This window comes from Aquarana catesbeiana, linkage group LG06 (genome assembly GCF_042186555.1).
Source record: "Aquarana catesbeiana isolate 2022-GZ linkage group LG06, ASM4218655v1, whole genome shotgun sequence".
NCBI lineage: Eukaryota > Metazoa > Chordata > Amphibia > Anura > Ranidae > Aquarana > Aquarana catesbeiana.
The window spans coordinates 100,376,097-100,396,298 of record NC_133329.1 but is presented as its reverse complement, the minus strand read 5'-3'; the positions used below and the strand labels follow the sequence as shown (position 1 = coordinate 100,396,298).

Below are 20,202 nucleotides of genomic sequence, written 5' to 3'. Positions count from 1 at the left end.
GCTATACGCAGAACAGTAGGAACTTTTGGGTTCCACCTGCTACTTCAAAGAAATGGTCACAATTTGGACAATGTTGTAAAATAAGCAGCTACTGTACTTCAGTGTAAGACATTCCCTGCATTAAGGTAAAAAATGTGCCAGATATGCACGGGTGCATCTGGGGTCTCTCTTCTCTCCATACTCTCACAGGCTTTGCTGAAAGTAGTGGCACCCATTGGCCCCTGCTGCTGTCAGTCACATCCTGCGAGGGAGGTAGGGGGATTTGCTGCTGTCAGTCACATCCTGCGAGGGAGGTAGGGGGCAGGACCAAGCCGCTCTGTGTACATTTATGGATGGGCACAGCCTGGCTCGGGAGCTCATCCGCATGTGTACCCCCATAGCAAACGGCTTGCTCTGGGGGGCCCATGCAGAAGTGGAGGAGCAGACAGTGCTGGCGGGAGACCTTAGAGGAGGACTGGGGCTACTCTGTGCACGAAAGTATAACCTGTTCATTTATTTACTATTTTAAAAGAATTGCCTTTTACAGCCACTTTAATCTCCAATATATAAAATTTGTGGGTTGCAAGGTTCTCGCACTGCTTGAATACCCATCTGCCTTTTTTATCCTGTACGGTTTTTAGAAATGGTAACATAATTGATAACCACAACAAAAAAAATTTGCGACCAACTATTTTGACAAGGTTTCCAACAAAGAATTGGAAAAAATTCTTGCTGTCCCATACTGTCACTGTTTCGATCTGTCTGTTTCCATGCCTGTAGTCTGTCACAATTTTATGCCCTTGCTTGAAGGTGCGCTCTGTCTGCAGTCAGGAAGACTGAACAGATAAACACGATGTCCACACCAACAAATCTTGGCGACCTTTTTTTATTTTTTTTCATATCCCAGTGTTTGTAAAGAAGATTATAAAAAGTGAAATTCCTTGTTTCTCAGGGTATCATTGTGTTCTTATATCACATAGACACAAGTGGGAACCATAATTCATGTACAGAGCTGTCATATTTTATGGCCAGCAGGTGTGCTATAGATGACATACAGTTGCAGTACTATGTTCCTAGAAAATGCCTGCACATTTACTGTACAATGTGGTTTTGAACAAATGGGATTTCCAGTTTTCCTGGAAATCCCTTAATGGGATAACTACCATATCTGCAATCAGATAAGAGAGGGTTTTTTTTTTTTTTCCTTTTATGAACGGTTCTTTTTACGTTATGATTGCCATTAAAACCTGGTCAAATAATTTTTTGCAAAGCAAAAGAAACTGTGCACTTTTTGGATCTACATAACATTCGCAGAAGTGCCTTCTTCTTTCCAATGTATTTTCAGTACCCACCTTCTATGCAATGTTAATTGCTGGTACTCTGATCTCTGCATCTTTGGAACATTTGTAATCCTGTTAATGGTTTTTAATCTTACTGCTAGTATATTTCACTAACAGCTTTAGGTTAATGTCCACAGTTCTGTTTATGATGTAGAAATAAGCAAACCATTTGCTGTATTGATCCCAGATTAAGTTTCGTTTTTAACCTGTTGAGTGGTAACTTGTAATATATTGTGCAAGTCTTTAAACATTCTCTTGCAATAATTTGCATTTTAATTTGTCTTTTTATAGCATGTGTATACAATGAGTCACATGTTTTTGAAATAAAATTAAAATTTATTTAGCAGTTTGTGTTCTTGGAATGTCTATTGCATTTAAATGTAACTGATAAGCCCTACTGATATACTTTTCAGATGGATACTAGTGTTCAATCACCCATATTTGAGGCAACAAATTCCAAGCATTTTTATGCAAACACTTGTTTTTTTTGTTTTTGTTTTTTGTTTTTGTTTGTTTTCTTTTTCTTTAGCAGATCCCACAAATGTGATATGTAAAGATTACGGTTGTATAGTAAAAATATCTAATAGTTACTAGAATTCCAGCACTTTCATAACTTGAACCTTCTTAAGGCTGGCATCATACTCTAGGCTGTACTTTGTGGTGCCATTCATATTGAATGGCACCACAAGGCACAGGCACAGTATCCAGTAGTGCACCAAAATTTCTAGTGCTGTACCTATTAAAAAAGAAGTAAAAAAAGAAAATTGATGGAGGTGCTGTTTTCTATTCCTTGTTGTGCGTTAACTGCTAATGTGCAGGTCCAGTTCTTCATGTTGTTGCTATGAGTTGGCAGCCTGTTAGAACTAACAGGCTGCCTAAGCGTGGTGCTTCATAAAATGTTGGAAGGTGTAAAGGGGCCCTTAATCTACCCCTGTTAATGGTAACCTGAGTGTGTGTGTCTATCGAGGGGGAGTGTGTATATGTGTATATATATATATATATATATATATATATATATATATATATATATATATATATATATATATATTATAATATAAATAAATAAAAAAAATTTTTTTTTTTTTTTTTTTTTTTCCTCCCCCTCGATCTTGGTTTTTCTTGCTGACCTTCAAGTTCAATGTATTTTGTTCTTCATGGCCAGAACTGTCCCTGTGAGAAGGCTTTAGCTCAGTGGTAGGCAACCTCGGCACTCCATCTGTGGTGAAACTACAAATCCCATCGTGCCTCTAGGAGTCATGCCTGTGATTGTCAGGCTCTTGTAATGTCTCATGGTACTTGTCCTTTCACCACAGCTGGAAGGCCGAGGTTGCCTACCCCTGCTTGGCTTTTTAGTTTTTGGTTTTGATTTTTCTTTGAAAAAAAAAATTATTTATTTTTTGTGTACTTAAAGTGATCCTGTATGTGGCCACACATACACTTTAATTTTTAAATTTCATAACTCCAGCAATTAAATATTAGCTCGTTCCCTATTTCTTTTGCACCAGCTCATGGCAGGCTTCTGGCCTTCTAATGTAAACAATCAGAAAGTGTTTCTAAGCTGAAAACACTTAAACCAGACTCCTATAGCAGCCTTTCTCAAGCTCCTTACCTCAAAGGAACACTTGAAATTATTATTTGCAGATTTTGGACAACCCTTGCTAAAAATATCTGCAGCTTTTTGTTCATTAGTATGATCAGTAAGAAGTACATATACTTAATAAATGTGGCATTTCCAGAGTATCTGACGCCCAAGGTGGATTAAATAAATTCATTAAAATAAGTTTATCTAGTAATGGCCAGAAAGGGAAATGGCACCAGAACCATTTGCTTTGGTCAGTGTAGTGGTCCCTTTTTTAGGTGATCTGTGGAGACATGCACTTTTCCATTGATAGTACGATGAATGTGCCAGAGGGAAGAATCCATTCCTTACTGGTAACTTAGAGACACCACTAATGCCATACAGGCGGTTCTTACAAGTGACTTTGGTCCCAGCACTATGCAGGCACCATCTGTCAGCGGGTCAATTACCACCGCTCAAGGACCCTTTGGCAACTTCTAGGGGAACCCTTGAGTTCCACAGAATTGAGAATGGCTTTTCTTGAGTCTCGATGATTTTTAAGGATCTTTGAGAAAGAAAACCCTCACATTAAAAGCAGCTTGGGAGGTCAGGATGGCTTATTAGGAATATGTAAATGGCTTAATGTTCATTGTCAATGTACATGTGCACTTTAAATAGTTTTGCATCGCAGATCTATGCAGCTTAAAGCAGTATTGACCCCAAAAATTAAAATTTATTGCAGCTTACCAGCTCTTAGATGTGATGGTTGCTTCCGCTTTTTTCCTTTTCATACTTTTTCTCCTTTTTTAATCTAGTAATCCAGCCAAGTCTGTTTTTTCACAGCACAAACTCCAGAATGTATCAGTTTACGTGGAAGAGACAACCCACTTAACACTGACAGTAGTCATTTAAGCTTTTAGTCATGCAGAATCTTTAGCCCTGATTCACACTGATGCAATTTTGAATGCTTTTTTAGAACACATTGATTCACTTGACTAGTGAAAACACGTTTCTGTGCAGGCCTTTCACATATATGCAGTGCGAACGCGATGCGTATTTGGTACAATGTGGTGCGATTTTGAGCCCCATATAAGTGAATGGAAAGCGCCGAGGAGTTCAAATACAATGCAATTCAAGTGTGTTTTTCAGGACTCTGCTGTGTTTCTCAAGAGAGGGATCAAAATCTCAGCTGCATCCAAATCGCAGATGAACATGGATTTAGTCGCACTAGTGGTTATCCTTCAAATCGCACTACAAAATTCATTGAAATCGCACTGCATCAATGTGAGCCTAGCCATACCCCAAAAGGGGAAAAAAAAACCTTTGCTGTAACTGATTATAATGTGTGAGCTATAGTTTGGCTTCAATTTTTTATTTTATCTAAATCTGCTAATACATTTAACAATACCCCTGTTCCCCCGGCTGACAGTGCTGCTGTGTGGCCTCCTCATTCCTCCAGAGCTGTCTCACTAATGCAGGTGGTGTTACTGACCAGATCACCAGGTGACAACAGAGGGGAAAATGCCAAAGAATGCAGCTACCACATCTATAATGATTGGGAAGCTGCAGTATATTTTTGGTTTTGGGTTTAATACCGTTTTAAGATCCTTTTACTGTGACCATGGATGTTGGAGGCTTTGCCATTGCAGTCATGTACTTGTCAGGCTAGTCTAGCTGCTAGTTTTTCTTTTCATAGGGGAAGTCGATATTTAAATCTGTACAAAAACTGTTCAGTGAGAACCATATAAAGGTTCTTGCCAAATCTGCAGCCCCCCACACTTTTTTTTTTTTTTTTTTTTTAATTTCTTTTCCCTTTTTTTATTTTATTTTTTTATTAAGGTGCACAAAATGGAAATGTTGCTACAGAAACCAAAAGTTCAGGATGCACTTGGCTGAAAATGACAGTTTTTAAAAATATATATTTTTTATAAATTTGTATTTGACTTTTTAATATGAGCATGAGATTAAATTAATATGAATTTGTCAGCCAATGCTGGCACCTTTAGCGCAAGAAAAATGCATCCCTTTAAATTCAATGCATGTCTTCACACTGGTTCGTTGCGCTTCTGTTATGGGCAGTTACAAAAAAAAAAACGCACCTCCCTGTTGACATGCATTGCAAACGCAGCATGAATGCATCAATAACGCACCTGTGTTATTATTTTGATGCGTTTTCGGCATCATTATCTGCACCTTTTTCTCTCTTCTACAAAATGCTGAAAACACAATTTTCAGCCAGAATTTTTGGTGCATCTCTAATGTTTTTTTTGGACTCTTGTGTACTTCATAGTGCGCGTATGTGCCCCCGCAGTTTCAAATCGGTTTGTGCATTTTATTTAGGTGTTTTCCACATTACCTAAATCTGGACCTTTACCTCTGCCTAGAGATATTCCTAAAACCTCTCCTCTGTGATGTAGGTTTCAACTGGTATGATCACTCGGCTATGATGCATGTCATCAGCTATATCTAAATGGATGTACTTGTTTCACAGCAATAGGATAGACAATTGCAGGAGCTTGTTGCTTTTGGAGTTGAGAAGCCACCTCTCACTTACACAAAAATTGGCTCAAAAGCAGAGCTCCATTTTAGCTCCTAATGGGGGGCTCCTCCGTTTATTTTCTGTAACCTTATTGACACAAATTAAATGAGTAGATCTGTGGAAAAGGAGATAATACAACCATTTTTTCTAATTAAAATTATTTTCTTCGTATGTCAACGTTTTGTAAGCGTTTATCTGATTTAGTGATTATATATATAGGTGAAGCCAGTGAAGTTAAATGAATTCTTTACCTTTTTAGGTGAAAGGCTAGCTCTGAATCACTTTGAGAGGTTTCTTGTGAAGTAGTTTTTTTTTTATTTTTTTTATCTAGGACATAATAGAACACAAACATATTAAATCCATATCCAGGCCTTACTGATTTGATGAGAGAGAATTTTATATATATATATATATATATATATATATATATATATATATATATATATATATATATATATATATATATATATATAAATTTTATTTCCCATTTAACTACACACCAGCATGGAGCTTACATTTACAGATCGTATTTTTCTCTTATTCCGCTGCTACCTGTCCAGCACATGTATGAGATAGCATTTTGTTTTTCTACTCTTTTAAACCTATCCCTTGTTAATTTTTGATCTCTACCAGTTCGTAGAAGAGAATGTAATTTAATTTTTTTATTTACATGTGCAAGACTCTACAAATGTGTTTTGTAGCAGCACTTTGAGCTAAAGAACAATAATATATTATGACAACTGACCTTTGTCTGATTGGCCAAAACTTTTTTTTTTTTTCTTTTGAATTCTGTTTAACATAAGCAGTCAAAGAAGTTTGTCTAACTAGTAGAAATTACATTGTTAAACCACATTTCTGAATGTTTAAATTATACTTGAGCTCAAGGGCATTTGCCTTAAAGGATATCTCCAGTCAAAACCTTTTTTTTTTTTTTTCAGCTTTGGATAAAGTGGTTTTTCTTCTCTTCCTATCTTAGTAACATCGTATGGGCCTGCGTCGAATGGCTTGCTCACTTGGGTTCTGTATTCCTATAAAAATCTATAGGAAACACAAAACCTTCGAAGCAGGTCAGAAGGAAGTCACCTGTCCATTTATTCCAATGATCTCAGAAGCCTCTTAAACTGATTCCATTGGCGCAAGCCCAAAGCCTGTGGATTCAGGCTCTAAAGTTCCTTTAGTATTGAAGGGAAAGGCTAGACCCCCCCCCCCATGAACTTTTTATTTGCTGTCTGTGTTCATGTTTCCTATACTTTCCATGCAATTGACCCACCTATGTCACTAAGATAGGAAGTAAGGGAATATCCCTGCAACAAGACCTTAATTTGCAAGGATTTCCTCTCACTTCTGGTTTGGCTATGGGACAGGAAGTGAAGGAATATTTTAGCAATGAGACCCAGATGGTGAAAAATCTCACCGGGGTTATAATCCTTCCTTGCTCTATCCAAAATGAAAAAAAAAAAATGTGCCTATTCTACTTTAATGGCAACTGTTCCATTTTAGTGTCAGTTTTGATAGGCCCATTGTAGGTAAATCTTTCCAAGCTTTGTTACTGAAATGTTGACTTAAAAAAACCCTTTTGCCGTGCTAAACTTCTCCAGGCAATGCATATCTGTAAGGCCTCTTGCACACTGCAGCTTGAGTACAGCTTTTTTTTTTTTTTTTTCTGAGCTAAAATACAGCCCATTATTTGTAACGTGCCTATCTATACAGAGTAAACAAGCACCGTGCATTCTTCAGTTAAAAAAAAAAAAAAAAATTGTCATTTTTGGTCAGTAATTTATGCCTCATGCGCGCATATTGTACAAAACGACAATGTGAAAATGTACACAAATACATACAAAAAAACACCTGAACTGGCATCTAAAAAAAAGTAGATGCTCAAACACAGGAGTATCATGTGCAAGAGGTCTAAAAGTGTAAATATTTCTTTCTTCTGCCATCTATTCTGCTAAACTCTACACTGTTCATGAAAAATCATCCCCTGATGTCTGTGAGGCCCCCAGCAGGTCTCACTGGTGGTTCTTGCCGATCTCCATGTCACTACTGCCTCTTGTAATGAAATGGAGGTTAGCATGAGGAGTGAGCAAGAGCTACTGGGAACATCAACATTCTTGGAAGTGCCACTTTCCTAGCAGATTTCCTTGAGTGGTTTCTTCTGAATGGAACAGCGTTTGGCAGCACAGGCATGAAAAGGTAAGTGTTTACACTTTTTTTTTACAGGTATGCCTTGCCTGAATACGTTTAGCATAGTGACAGGGTTGATTTAACGTTAAGCCTAGTTCATGCTGTACTAACTGTCTGATGTTAGTACAACAATCTCCCTTGATGAGCTATTGTGTTCTGAGAGGGGGGACGGCCCCGCCACAACACACCGGTCAGCTCACTCCACTATTGGCTGAGAGCACTGATTGGATGCTGATCAGCAGACCTTTTCTGGTCAAGCCCCTTTGACAGAAGACAGCCGAATGGCCAGCTTCTCTTGGACTGCCTGCAGTACACACAGGCCGAATTGGCCGGTTTCTATCGAGCCGTGTGTATGGCGCTTAAGCTTGTAACATGTTGATGTTGAGAAAAGCAAGACTGAAGCTTGCGGCTCAAGATGGGAACAAACTTGCATTACTATGCTATGGGTTAGCATGTTGCAAGTTTGTTAAAGCTATTTTAGGAGTGGTGTTGTGCTAGATAAATGAGTAATCTCTAATCTTCCAGGTTCTATATAGCAATCCCTTTTACGCCTTCCCCACTTTGCTGAAGTTATGAGACAATTGGATAAATGTTTTCTCTTTAATTGGAAGAGGAGAAAGATGATGAAAGACTCATTGTTCAATGACCTTTTTTAGGTTGTGAACAAGCAAAGATGATAAACTTTACTGGGCTGTTTTTTATCCATCTATAATTTTCTATATGTTGAAGGTGGTAAAAAAAATATTTTATAAGGCCTCATTTACACTTAGTGGAAGTCCAGTCCAATCCTAACTATACCTAGTCCTGCTCCCACCCCCATTCTAAGACCATTCTAACTAGCCTGTAAAGAAAAGGTGCATATATTTTACCTGTGCTGAGGGCGCTCCGGTCACATGATCACCAGCTTCAGTGTAGAGGAGGGACAGTCGACAACAAATGCCCCATATTAAGCCTATGGGTGAGGTCACCGGACAGGCTTTGCAGTCGTGTCGGGAGATCTCGCCTCTTCACTGAAGAGATCATGTGACTGGACCGGAGCGCCCTCTGTATAGGTAAGTATATGCATCTTTCCTTTACAGGGTAGTTTGAAGAGGCTTTAAATGGGGGTAGGGGCAGGTTTGAGTATAGCTAGGATTTGACTGAACTTCTACTTTAAAAAAAAAAAAAAAAATTTAGAACTGATAAGAGAATCTAATGTACCTCAATTAGTCAAAAAATGGATGTATGATAAAAAATGTGTACATTTTTAATGTGTTTTGTATTTTTCTTACCTTTTTAATGCTTGTAGAAAAGGACAAGATGACATGGTTAACTTGCATTGTGAAATACAGACGTGTGAATTAGGCCTATTCATTTTCTAATGCCATATTGTTTGTTTTTTTTTTTTTTCTTTTTATAATGCAAGTTTTTTATGTTTTTTTTTTTTTTGTTTTTTTTTTTTTAAATATATTTTCTGTTCGGCTTTTGAGTCACATGTGACAATAAGGGACATTGAAATTTTGCATTAAATGTGTCAATGACTGAAAATTTCCCTGTTTTTCTTTGTGACTGTAATACTTGAACGTGTTTATTTAATTTTCTGTGAACAGATTGATGACGCTTCTGCATCTATTTCTCTGGCCCAGCTTTCTAAGGTATATGTATGCACATTACTGTTCAACTAGTGTCCCTTCTTATAATATTTACACTTGAAACGTCTCTTGTAACATATTTTTTTTATTTGCTGCAAAAAAATATTTCAGCTTCTTGAAATGTAAATTTTATGCAGTTTGCAATGTTAAATTAAATCCCCCAGGGAGAAGCAAATATATTGGAGTTTTTTTTATAAATTCTACTTTGTAACCACTTATTCTCAAGATGAAGAAAAACTGAAGCTTTCTTTACAAGAAGAATAGAATTTTTTTTTTTTTTTTGCCTTTTTGAGATTTCAAGGATTAAAAAAAGGAAGATAATATGGGTTAACGTTTGTCGTATATGGACGATGACCTCTCTTAATTTTTATTTATTTTTTAATTATGCTATACAAGGACACAACTTCTGCTCCCCAAAATTGTAATCAAGGCCATCTCTTAAATGATGAAATGTGGTGTTTAAAATCTTGCTAAAGTTAATGGCTCCCAGTTGAATGTTTTGTACCATTTCTGGATTTCAGTGCTTACAGTCAGAACATAATTTGAATGCTTTGTTTTGCTGTATTAATGCACTTGATAAATGTATTTGTTCAATACTGCCTCACATTCATACATGAATAATTTGGATTGCTTTTCTGTATGTTTTGTTTTAAAAACATATGGCTATGAAGTTAATATTGATGTAAATTTTTCTCTGTATAATAATAAACATTTTAACAGTTTGCCTGTTTTGTGAGTGAATGCTGAGCCCAACTATGCCAGGATAGTTTATTTGAAAATGGCACTGGATCAGGAGTAAAGAAATGTACAAGAGGCATATGTTTTGGCCCATCACTGGAATTGGGTCAGTAAACGCTGAAGAAAGACAACCAGCTACGCTTCCCATTAGGCCATGTTTATACCTGTTCTTAAAAATTGAGAAATAGACTTTTAAATGCTATAAGATGTCTACATAGCATTATAATACAACATTTTCAATTTTATATTCAACTAAAAACAAAATGTTTTTTTTATTTTTATCCCAAATCCTAGCCCTCTTGCATCTTCCATGCTTCTCTCTGCCTTTCCCTGAGAAGTAGGGAAAGCCATATTAGACCCAGTTCTGTGGTCTGTGTGCAGTGAATAATGTGACTTGATGCATGTAGTGGTAGTAACAATTTTAATAAGCTTCTGAAACTGTTGTATACAAAGCCATTTACACAATAAAGGGTAAGTTCACCTTTACAGAAAACATGTATGGTGAACTTACACTGGACACCCCCCCTCATAGTCCCGCTGTACCGGAGTCACGCAATCCCCCCACTGTTAGGCACCGGGACGTTGCTTTACTGGGCCAAGGGGGGGGGGTGGAAATCCTGTTTTTTCTCTCTCCTCTCCTCTCCTCCAGAGCTGACAGGACTGGCTTGGTGTATTCTGATTGGTCAGTGCCGTCCTTGTGATGGCCCTGACAAATTAGAATGCCTCCTATCTGTACACGCTGAGAGGTATGGATAGGAGATTAAGCCATGGGGATGTCGAACCCTTGGACCAGTGAAGCAGTGACCCAGTGTCTGACAGCTGGGGATCGCGGGACTCCGGTACAGTGGGACCGGGGGGGGAGGGGGTCCAGTGTAGGTTCACCTTTACAGAAAATCTGTAAGGTAAACTTACACTGGACCCCCTAAGAATGCCCATACATTCTTGTTATAGCAATCAGATTGTTCATCCTATTGAAAATCTCAAATAGGTTCTGCTTATTCCTTTTTGTTAGGAGAAAAGGAAACACTGACTTCTACACCATGTGCTATAACCATTTGCAAGCCTCACCATAGTCTGTCAGCTCAGTGAGAGCCTTATGACAAGTCCTTACAGAGTATGGATACATGACTTGGTGCGACATTTGTATGTCTGTGGCCAGGCTGGATTTAATTTTTTTTTTTTTTCCTGGATAGGCACCTTTGCAAACATCTTTCTTCACAGTTCTCAAGTGATCTGTAGAGTCTTTTTGTGGTTAACTACCTAAGTATTTTCCTTTCTTTGCTAATTTTTCAATTAAGTTTTTGAATGTAAATCATGCGGTTGCACCACACATAACTGTTTCCTAGTGAAACGGTTAAGTTGTACAGTACCAAAGAAATGTAATCTAAAGCCCCATGGCATATATGCAGAAGAATTAAAATTTCCCATTGCCACATATTAACACACGTGCCTACAGCTTGATTTTAGGTCAGAGGACAGCGCATCTGCTAATGCACAAGGACGTAGATTTTGTGGTTGCTCTGATCTTCTCCTAAGCCTGCAACAATCATGGAACCAAGCACCGTTTGCTGAGAAAACACAAATGTGTTAAATGGCACTGGGACGCATACTTACTCTTTAACACACCAGTCACATTTCACTTGCATTCAGTAGGCCACGCTGAATGCCATATTCCTAAAAACATGTACAAGAAAAAATATGTAGAATGCCTTTACTGGTGACCATCTTCTGAAAATGCTAGTTGTTGCGGGCCATTCTTTTGTGTTCAATATATTGAGTCACTGACCTGGGACAAGTATACAGACATGAAATTAGAACTCAAGTTATTTAACTTGACGACATCTAGGAAACTAGAAGCTGAGCATTTTTTTTTTTTTTTTTTAAGTGCAGGTTTCCCCTTTTAAATGACTGCTCTGTTTTTTTTGCTATCAAAGAATTGTTCTCTTCAGCACTAGTAGTCCTATTTCTATACCATATATTTCCAGATGTGTAGTGCTAAACGTTGAGTTTTGCTTATGTAACATTTTTAAATAGACTGTGTCTTAGCACAGTATCAGTTGTCTACCAATGCAAGCTAGATGTTACAGGTTGGCACTCCCTCTGTGGCCAACATTCACTGAGAGAGAATTGCAAAGTATGTTTGCATCTTCAAAAGCATTTGCACAATTGATTTTCTAAATGTGCATGAGGAAAAAAATTAAATTTCTCTCTCATTGAACACTAATCGGTGTGATAATTACTATGATTGACAGCTGACTGTAAACGCTGCATTTTTCTCATTCTGTTCAAATGTGCCTGCAATTTTGAGGCTAAGTTCAGCTTTTTAGGGAATAAAAATGCACATATTTTTGCAGAAAAAGTGGAATATTTTTTCTCGCAGGGGGCTACAAAGCATTGCATCTGTGTTTAGTAAATCATGGGTGCAGTTTTGGGCTCCTGCAGACAAGCCCTATAGCTTTCATCTTGTACTGCTGTATGGGCTGTCAGTTTGAAAGCTTGCAAGGCTTGTGAATGAACTACGTGTTAATTGAGAAGTACAAGCTGTCTGCCGCGGTGGAAGACATCGCTTGTAGTTCTTTCATTTACAGATTCCTGTAAATGATTCAGCTGTGTGGTTGGAGCCTCGCAGAGCTGCTCTGTTTTTAAAATGTGACAGCGGGTGTGGGGGGAGGATTCGGGGGGGTAAGGAAAACATGTGCTGGAGAATTTACACCTTAAATATGGGTGTAATGTTTAACATGCTCCAAAAGATGAACTTATCCTTCTTTTTAAAGTAAAATTCCATGTAAAACCTAACTAGCCTTAAAAATGCTGCTTCCCCTGTCCTAACACTTATGCTGACTAACCGATGTAAAAAAGATATATACACTTGCCTATTTTCAGGCTGGTCCGGTCACATGACCCAGCCCCCCTCTGTCAGCCAGCTGCGAATGCTGGGAAGAGGAGGGAGCACCGACATCGGATGGGTTATAGGAGCCTTATGGGTGACGTCACTGCTCCCAGGCATTGCCAGCCATTGTTGAGTGTGCTCTCCTGCAACTGGTGCTGGCTGACATGGAAGTTAACCTGATTGGACGGGAGTGGTCTGAAAATGGGTATAGAAAGCTTTCTTACACAGTTTAGTCAGAATAGGTATTGGGAGGTTAGAGGGAGCATTCTAAGGACCAGTTAGGTTTTGCATGGAATTCTACTTTTAATTGAACAGCAAGACAAATGCCATAAAGGGTTACTCCTACAGGGAGCATATACTGCACTCTTTCAGGTCCATAAACACAACCAGGACACAGTCTGTAGAAACTTTACCAAGTAGGTTCACTCAGCATAATGGCCCATTCGAAGTGCTTCTTTTGCTCTTGATGCTACATCCCAGAAGACTTCTTATCAGGCTCCTTTGACAAGGATCATTTGGTGTTACTTTGCTACTATATTTTGATTTGCCATTAAACCTTTGCATGTAATGTTTTTTGCAATGTTGCCATATCTCATAACGTTTGGCTCATCACTGTGCATGTCTCAATTTTTATTTTTTTTTTTAGGTTATTTATAAGTCAGGTATAAACATGGCCTAGTTATTAGTGGACCTTTATAGTACTGAGTATCTTCAGAATTGTAGAGGTCAATTGACCAGAATATTTGTATGTAGAACTACACCAAACACAGTAGTTTTTGGTTACGAACCGAACATCCCCGCACCCCCTCTTCACCAATCAAAATCTCACGGTTCACCCCGGATGTAGGAGCGGGCATTAATGGCATGCAAGAGCATTGAGTGTGTGAGTGCCAGGCTGTGTATAGGCCTGCAACATCATCTTATCTGACTTACTAATTTCTCTTCCCCCTTAATCAATTGCCTGTTGAACAGACCGCCAATCTGGCTGAAGCCAATGCTTCTGAGGAAGATAAAATCAGAGCAATGATGTCACAGTCTGGCCATGATTACGACCCCAGCAAGTAAGTGTATCTGCCAACTGAAGTTTCACTCATCTTCTCCTTGAATAACGGGGGTTTAAACCAGTAATATGTTCTCTCTTAACTTTCTAACAGCTATATGAAGAAGCCACTTGGCCCCCCACCACCAACATATACGTGTTTTCGATGTTTAAAGCCTGGCCATTACATTAAGAATTGCCCTACAAACGGAGTAAGTGCATGTCTCAGACATTTGCAGTCATTAACATGCGAACTGTACATATTTTTTTTCAGTGGAATGATCATTTGGTTTTTTTTTTTATATAAATATGAAATGTAAGAGATCAGCTTGATGTAAATCTTTGAATCAGTTATTCCTTTTCTTTTACAAAACCTATGTTTAGTTTGTAATATCTGCACACGGGACTGCCATCTTTACTCATTGCAGATGCAGAGTCGGCTTCCTGTTTTCAGCACCTCATAAATTTGTATTGCTATTTCTTTTAACAAAGCAACTTTCTCCCTGTGTGGCTGATATCTCAGTTGTGGTTAAACAATTGGTTGTCATCGGTAACCTTTAGTTCACTGGCTGCAGTGCTGACACATTCGTTTTGATACTTTGTGTCACTGACCCGACCCGTAACAAGCATGCATAGCAGGAAATTTCAGATTTATTCTGGGCAGCAACTTAACATATTAAGTCCGGCAATAAAGCCAGGCAACTAGCTTCAGCAACAGCGTCCTTCATATTTCTCACATAACTTGTTTTCTTTAAGGCCTCATGCACACTGGTGTTTAGATGTGGCTGGAGGGCACAGGCGCACTCTCCAGCACCGCTGTTGACAGCCTGTCAAACTCACTGCGGTGGCTGCACTGTGTTCTCAGTGGGATTTTCTTTAGAGCAGTATGCTCCTAGTGACGAATGTCTGGAATGCAGACTGCTTGTGTTTGAGGCATTCATCCCTGGGTGCAGACTGCCCTAAATGTACATACCACTAGGTCCACTGCCCAGCCCCATCCAACTGCAGCAGCTGTCAGCCTGTCAAACTCAGAGCCTGTTGGCAGCGGGTCTGGACTGTGCACCTGTGCCCTCCAGCCACAGCTAAATGCCGAAGCCTCATGCACTGTCAAGCCCAGTGTGCATGAGGTCTTAAGTGTATTTAAACTCAAAACAAAAATGTAATATATTGCAGCTTGCCAATGCTTAGATGTGTTAGCTGCATTAGTTTTTTCTTTATTTCAGGCTAGGCACAATTTCAGAAAGTACAACAGATATGTTGATCTTGCCAGAAATGCAATGTCCTTGTCACTTAATGTAAGCTGAAAAGACAGCATAAATGGTGGTCTCATTTTTGTAAAATACTAGTTCCATCAATCCACCAGCTTATCCAAACTGCAACAACCATGGTTCCTTCCATAAATACAATAAAGGGAAAATAACATTAAATAAAAAACAAAAACAAATGCAGCCTCTAAACCTTGTTTTGGGGTTTAGATACCCTTTAAAAGTTGATCAGAGCTTTTGTAGCTAATACACCCTCCCTAGTGACAAATGGCATATATGCTCACTGTACACCACTTTTGACTGCTTTTCTACTGCAGTACAGCACTGTGTACTGAGCAGCTTGGTATTTTTTTGATTGATAATCACATGCTAGTGCTTACAGCCCTGGTGCCCACTGCCATGGTGATCACCAATGGCGGATAGAGGTGGAGGGCTATATTTCACTGCCACTGACTGACCCTACTGCATTGGAGGTCGGTGGCAGTGAAAGTTAATCCCCATATCTCCCTGCCTTGCAATGGTGGTCATTGCAGTAAAATTTTAACACACCACCTTCCACCCCCCTGCTTTATTTGTAGTCATGGCAGTGAAAGTTTACACCCACCCCCCTATACTCTTGTGTCCATGGACACCAATGCTGGGGGTTATTTACACCAATGCAAGTGAATGGGCTGCCCTATGTGCGATATGTGAAATCGCAAGCGGAAACACAATAATTGAGAGAATTTTTTTTAACCTTCTTCCTCCCCTCTCCTACACATCTAATCTCCAGTCTCTCTGAAGGAGACCTGTATATTAACCCCATCACCACCTCCTCTCCCTGCATATGATTTATGAATCATTACCAAGCTCCCACGTTTTAGCCCCCTCAATACCAGCATGTTTCTTCATTGCAAAAAAATTATGCAGACTATGAGATTACCTTGGGATGACTGCTTTCCAAAAAGGGGTCATTTGGGGGCCTACACACTCCTATGAAAAAAAAAACATATCAAGTAGGAGGAATTTGGCTAAAAAATAAAAACCTAGTGGTTATTAAATACCAAATGAAAGCTCTACCTGTCTCATTTTTTTTTTTTTTTTGGGCACAGTGTTGCATGATGGAGTAATTGTCAGTCCAAACTAACAAACACTGAAACTAGCCTGGTATTGGAGTATTACAGGCTGGTACTCGGCTGCATAAGAACACAAAAAACCTGTGTATATTTTTTAAAATATATTTTTATTATTGTTGGAAACTGAGGCATTAGGTGCTATAAATAACAGGGAAGACTGCAACACCGCTCCAGGTGATATAACTAGTAAACTTAAGGCAGGGTTCCAGTCCGTGAACTTGAAAACTTGACTACTATGCAAACGAGATGACTACTCTCCCAATCTTTAGAAAATTCCAGGTATGACATGAAACCTCACCGAGGACAATAGCAGCATGGTTAACATGTTTTCACGAACCAAATCGCTTAATCATTACCCTCCAAGCACATGTGCAGTTAAACCTTAAATACTTCAAATGACAGCTAGATCAAATTAAACAAATTAGTGCTTGGAGTGTGCTGCCCCAAACAGAAAAAAACAAGTGCAATTGACATAAAAAATATGAAAAAAAACACGAAGTGAAAGTTAGCTACATGTGAATGTGATATAAAAAAAAAAAAAATGTAGCAACGTTAAAAAAAAAAAAAAAAAAGTCAAAAAGCTGACACATATGCAGACCATGGAAGGAGACATCCACAGAAATCTCACTAGTGTAGTCACGGCAGGTGACACCCAGCGCACTCCAAGCACTAATTAGTTTAAATTGATCTTGCTGTCATTTTAAGTATTTAAGGGTTAACTGCACATTTGCTTGGAGGGTTATGATTAGGCGTTTTGATTTGTGAATCATGTTAGCCATGCTGCTATTGTCCTCGCGTATCATAGCAAAGCATCAAATTTTCTGAAGTTTGGGAGTGTGGTCATCCTTTTGCATATTTATGATGTCACTTGCTTAGCAGCTTTAACAAAAATATTTCCACAAGTTGCGGGCAGTAGCATCGGCAAACATAAGTAAATGTGGCCACACCGCAAAAGCTTGTAATTTATGCAGTTGTGGCACAATGTAGTGGCCCTACAATATTTAAACAGGCATCCCACAGACGACGTATCTCTTCCGAACCATCTGTCAAATGCCTCTGAAAAGCATTCCATCGGATTGCTTTTCAACTGAGCTGTAGGTATGGACAAGCCATTGGAATAAGTCCTTATATCTGCCTGCTGCTTCTATTAAAATAAACCTCTGCACTCCAGTGGCCCTTTATGGAAGCTGGGATGTACTGAGTACCTCCTGGTCTCGGGTATTTAAGCACAATAGCTGGCAGCGCAGATTCCTTCCACACGGTTTAGAGCCCTTGCACACTGGGGCGGGGGCGGCGTCGGCGGTAAAACGCCGCCATTAATAGCGGCGTTTTACCGTCGGTATGCGGCCGCTAGCGGGGCGGTTTTACCCCCCGCTAGCGGCCGAGAAAGGGTTAAAAACCACCGCAAAGCGCCTCTGCAGAGGCGCATTGCCGGCGGTATAGCCGCGCCGTCCCATTGATTTCAATGGGCAGGAGCGGTAAAGGAGCGGTGTACACACCGCTCCGAAGATGCTGCTAGCAGGACTTTTATTACCGTCCTGCCAGCGCATCGCTCCAGTGTGCAAGCCCTCGGGGCTTTCACACAGGAATACATGCAGCGGCACTTTCGGGCGGTTTGCAGGCGCTATTATTAGCGCAATAGCTCCTGCAAACCGCCCCAGTGTGCAAGGGCTCTTAGTGTGGGTGGGAGGAATCTATGTGCGTATGGGCTTTGGGTTTGCCCAACATACAAAAAGTAAATTGAATATTTCATTCAAAGAACAAAGATGTTTACCTTTTCTTTCTTTTTCTTTTTTTCAGGTTTTGTAGAATATTTCATACCTATTAATTAATGTTGACCATTACTGTATGTGTTTACCTCTCAGGACAAAAGTTTTGAGTCTGCGCCTAGGATAAAAAAGAGCACAGGGATCCCACGTAGTTTTATGGTGGAGGTTGAGGATCCCAATATGAGGGGAGCTATGCTTACAAACACTGGAACATATGCCATACCAACTATTGATGCGTAAGTGTCTTGCTCAGCATTTTTAATACAGGGACAGTAGTACATACCTGGCAATTAACCTGACTTCTAACCTTGTTTTGCAGTGTGGCATATGCCATGGGGAAAAAGGAAAAGCCTCCTTTTCTGCCTGATGAACAGTCTTCCTCTTCTGAAGAGGAAGATCCCATACCTGACGAGCTGCTGTGCATGATATGCAAAGATATTATGGCTGATGCAGTGGTAATCCCTTGCTGTGGCAACAGCTATTGTGATGAATGTAAGTAGCTCTGCATTTGTGTTACATCTTTTATTCAGAGCAATGCTCTTATAGCCAACATGCAAAGTTCAAAAGTGGCAGTGGGGCTACACATTGATTTCTTCATAAGTTAACTTGCAGCCCCAAAACCCAATGCAATAAGTTATGCAAATGGAAATGTATTTCCTGAAGTTCTTACCCTTACATCCCGTGATTGGCCTATTAATGTGATGGCTGGCCTAATTGACCAGTAGCTTAGCTGTCGTTGAAGAGAGGTGGGTCAGAGCTTCAACTTAAAGGGTTAGTTCATCTTCACAGAAACCTCCCCAGTTCCCCGCTGTCATTACACCAGGACAGTGTAGCTGCTCCAGTGGTCCGGGGATTTGAAATCTCTGCTTTTCTCCATCAGTGCTTCCAGGACAGACTAGCTGGATACTGATTGGTCAGGGCTGTCAAAGTGATCGGTGTTTTAAATATGAGCAATTATGAGCTGGCCAATCACCATTATTACACAAGGGTTGTCTTATGTGAGTTTTGCTCAGCAACCTGTACCCTGGTATGGACAGATATGTGCATAACCTTCTAGGTGCCCGCTTTGCAGTTTTGTCTGTAGAGAGACCAAAACCTTTATTTTTTTTTTGGATAGAGCAGGGGGTGATTTGAACCTCCCTTTTTTTTTTGTGTTTTCGGAAGAGATCCCACCCTCTTAGTCCTTATGAACATTGTCACAAAAGGTGATTGAAAATGCTAAATTTTCCAGTTTTAAGAACAGGAATGAGGGAGAGTCTCCCAAAATGGCCACATGTTATAGAGACAAAAAAATTGTCCTCACTTTGTCACTTCATTTGGGTCTCAGGACAAGAAAGAAGAGAACCCTCTCCCAAAGGAATACAGCCAGGATAAAGTGTTTCCCTACTCTATCCACAACTAATAAAAAGTTGTGTGTATGTGTGTGTATATGTGTATATATATGTATGTATATATATATATTATATGTTTAAAATAAAGCAGTGTTCTTTGCAGCTATAAAAATGTGGACTACCGGTGAGTCATTTGAGATGGTGGGATCTGGTCTCATGGGAAACAATTGGGATGGAAAAACTAAACTTCAGCTGGTTTTTTATTTTTTATTTTTTCGTTTTTTTTTTTTAATGAATTTGTTTAATGAATGTCGCTTTATGAATTTGGCTCAATACATTAACAAGAGTGATTAACGCCAGAAAAGTGGGACAGCAGCTTTGATTTCCCCCCTTTGTTTTTTCTGTTATAGGTATTCGCACGTCTTTATTGGAATCCGATGAGCATACGTGCCCCACTTGTCATCAAAATGATGTTTCACCAGATAACTTAATCGCCAACAAATTCCTGCGTCAGGTAACAGCAGACTTAATAAATGATGGCAATTTTCTAACAGCATGTTTTGGTTGTAAAAAAACTGTCAAACAGATTATACAACGCACTGCTATAAATGCCATGTAAAAAGCAGATGGGCTTAGGCTGCCTTAATATGTTTGATCACTTTTATGATCAAGAGTTGGATAAAGTATTAGCTGCTGTGCATTGAAAAACTACTCCAGTTTCACAAGATATATGGGATTGGGGTCAGTTGAGAGCAGTGATATGTGCTTCCCATCCAGACATTTTAACCACTTCCCACCCGGCCACTGTATATAAATGGCCGGGT

At 39.4% G+C, this 20,202-nt stretch overlaps 1 protein-coding gene across 5 annotated transcripts in view; it reads left to right on the top strand.

Annotated features, from left to right (window-relative positions):
• RBBP6 (RB binding protein 6, ubiquitin ligase) overlaps positions 1-20,202 on the top strand; it is a 78,224-nt gene that overhangs the window by 24,519 nt on the left and 33,503 nt on the right. For all 5 annotated transcript variants that reach the window (XM_073636526.1, XM_073636524.1, XM_073636525.1 and 2 more), the window contains exons 4-9: positions 9,190-9,234; positions 13,832-13,920; positions 14,014-14,110; positions 18,144-18,283; positions 18,367-18,539; positions 19,789-19,892. In XM_073636526.1, the coding sequence (XP_073492627.1) occupies positions 9,190-9,234; positions 13,832-13,920; positions 14,014-14,110; positions 18,144-18,283; positions 18,367-18,539; positions 19,789-19,892 (648 nt within the window). The remainder of the gene's footprint in view (positions 1-9,189; positions 9,235-13,831; positions 13,921-14,013; positions 14,111-18,143; positions 18,284-18,366; positions 18,540-19,788; positions 19,893-20,202) is intronic.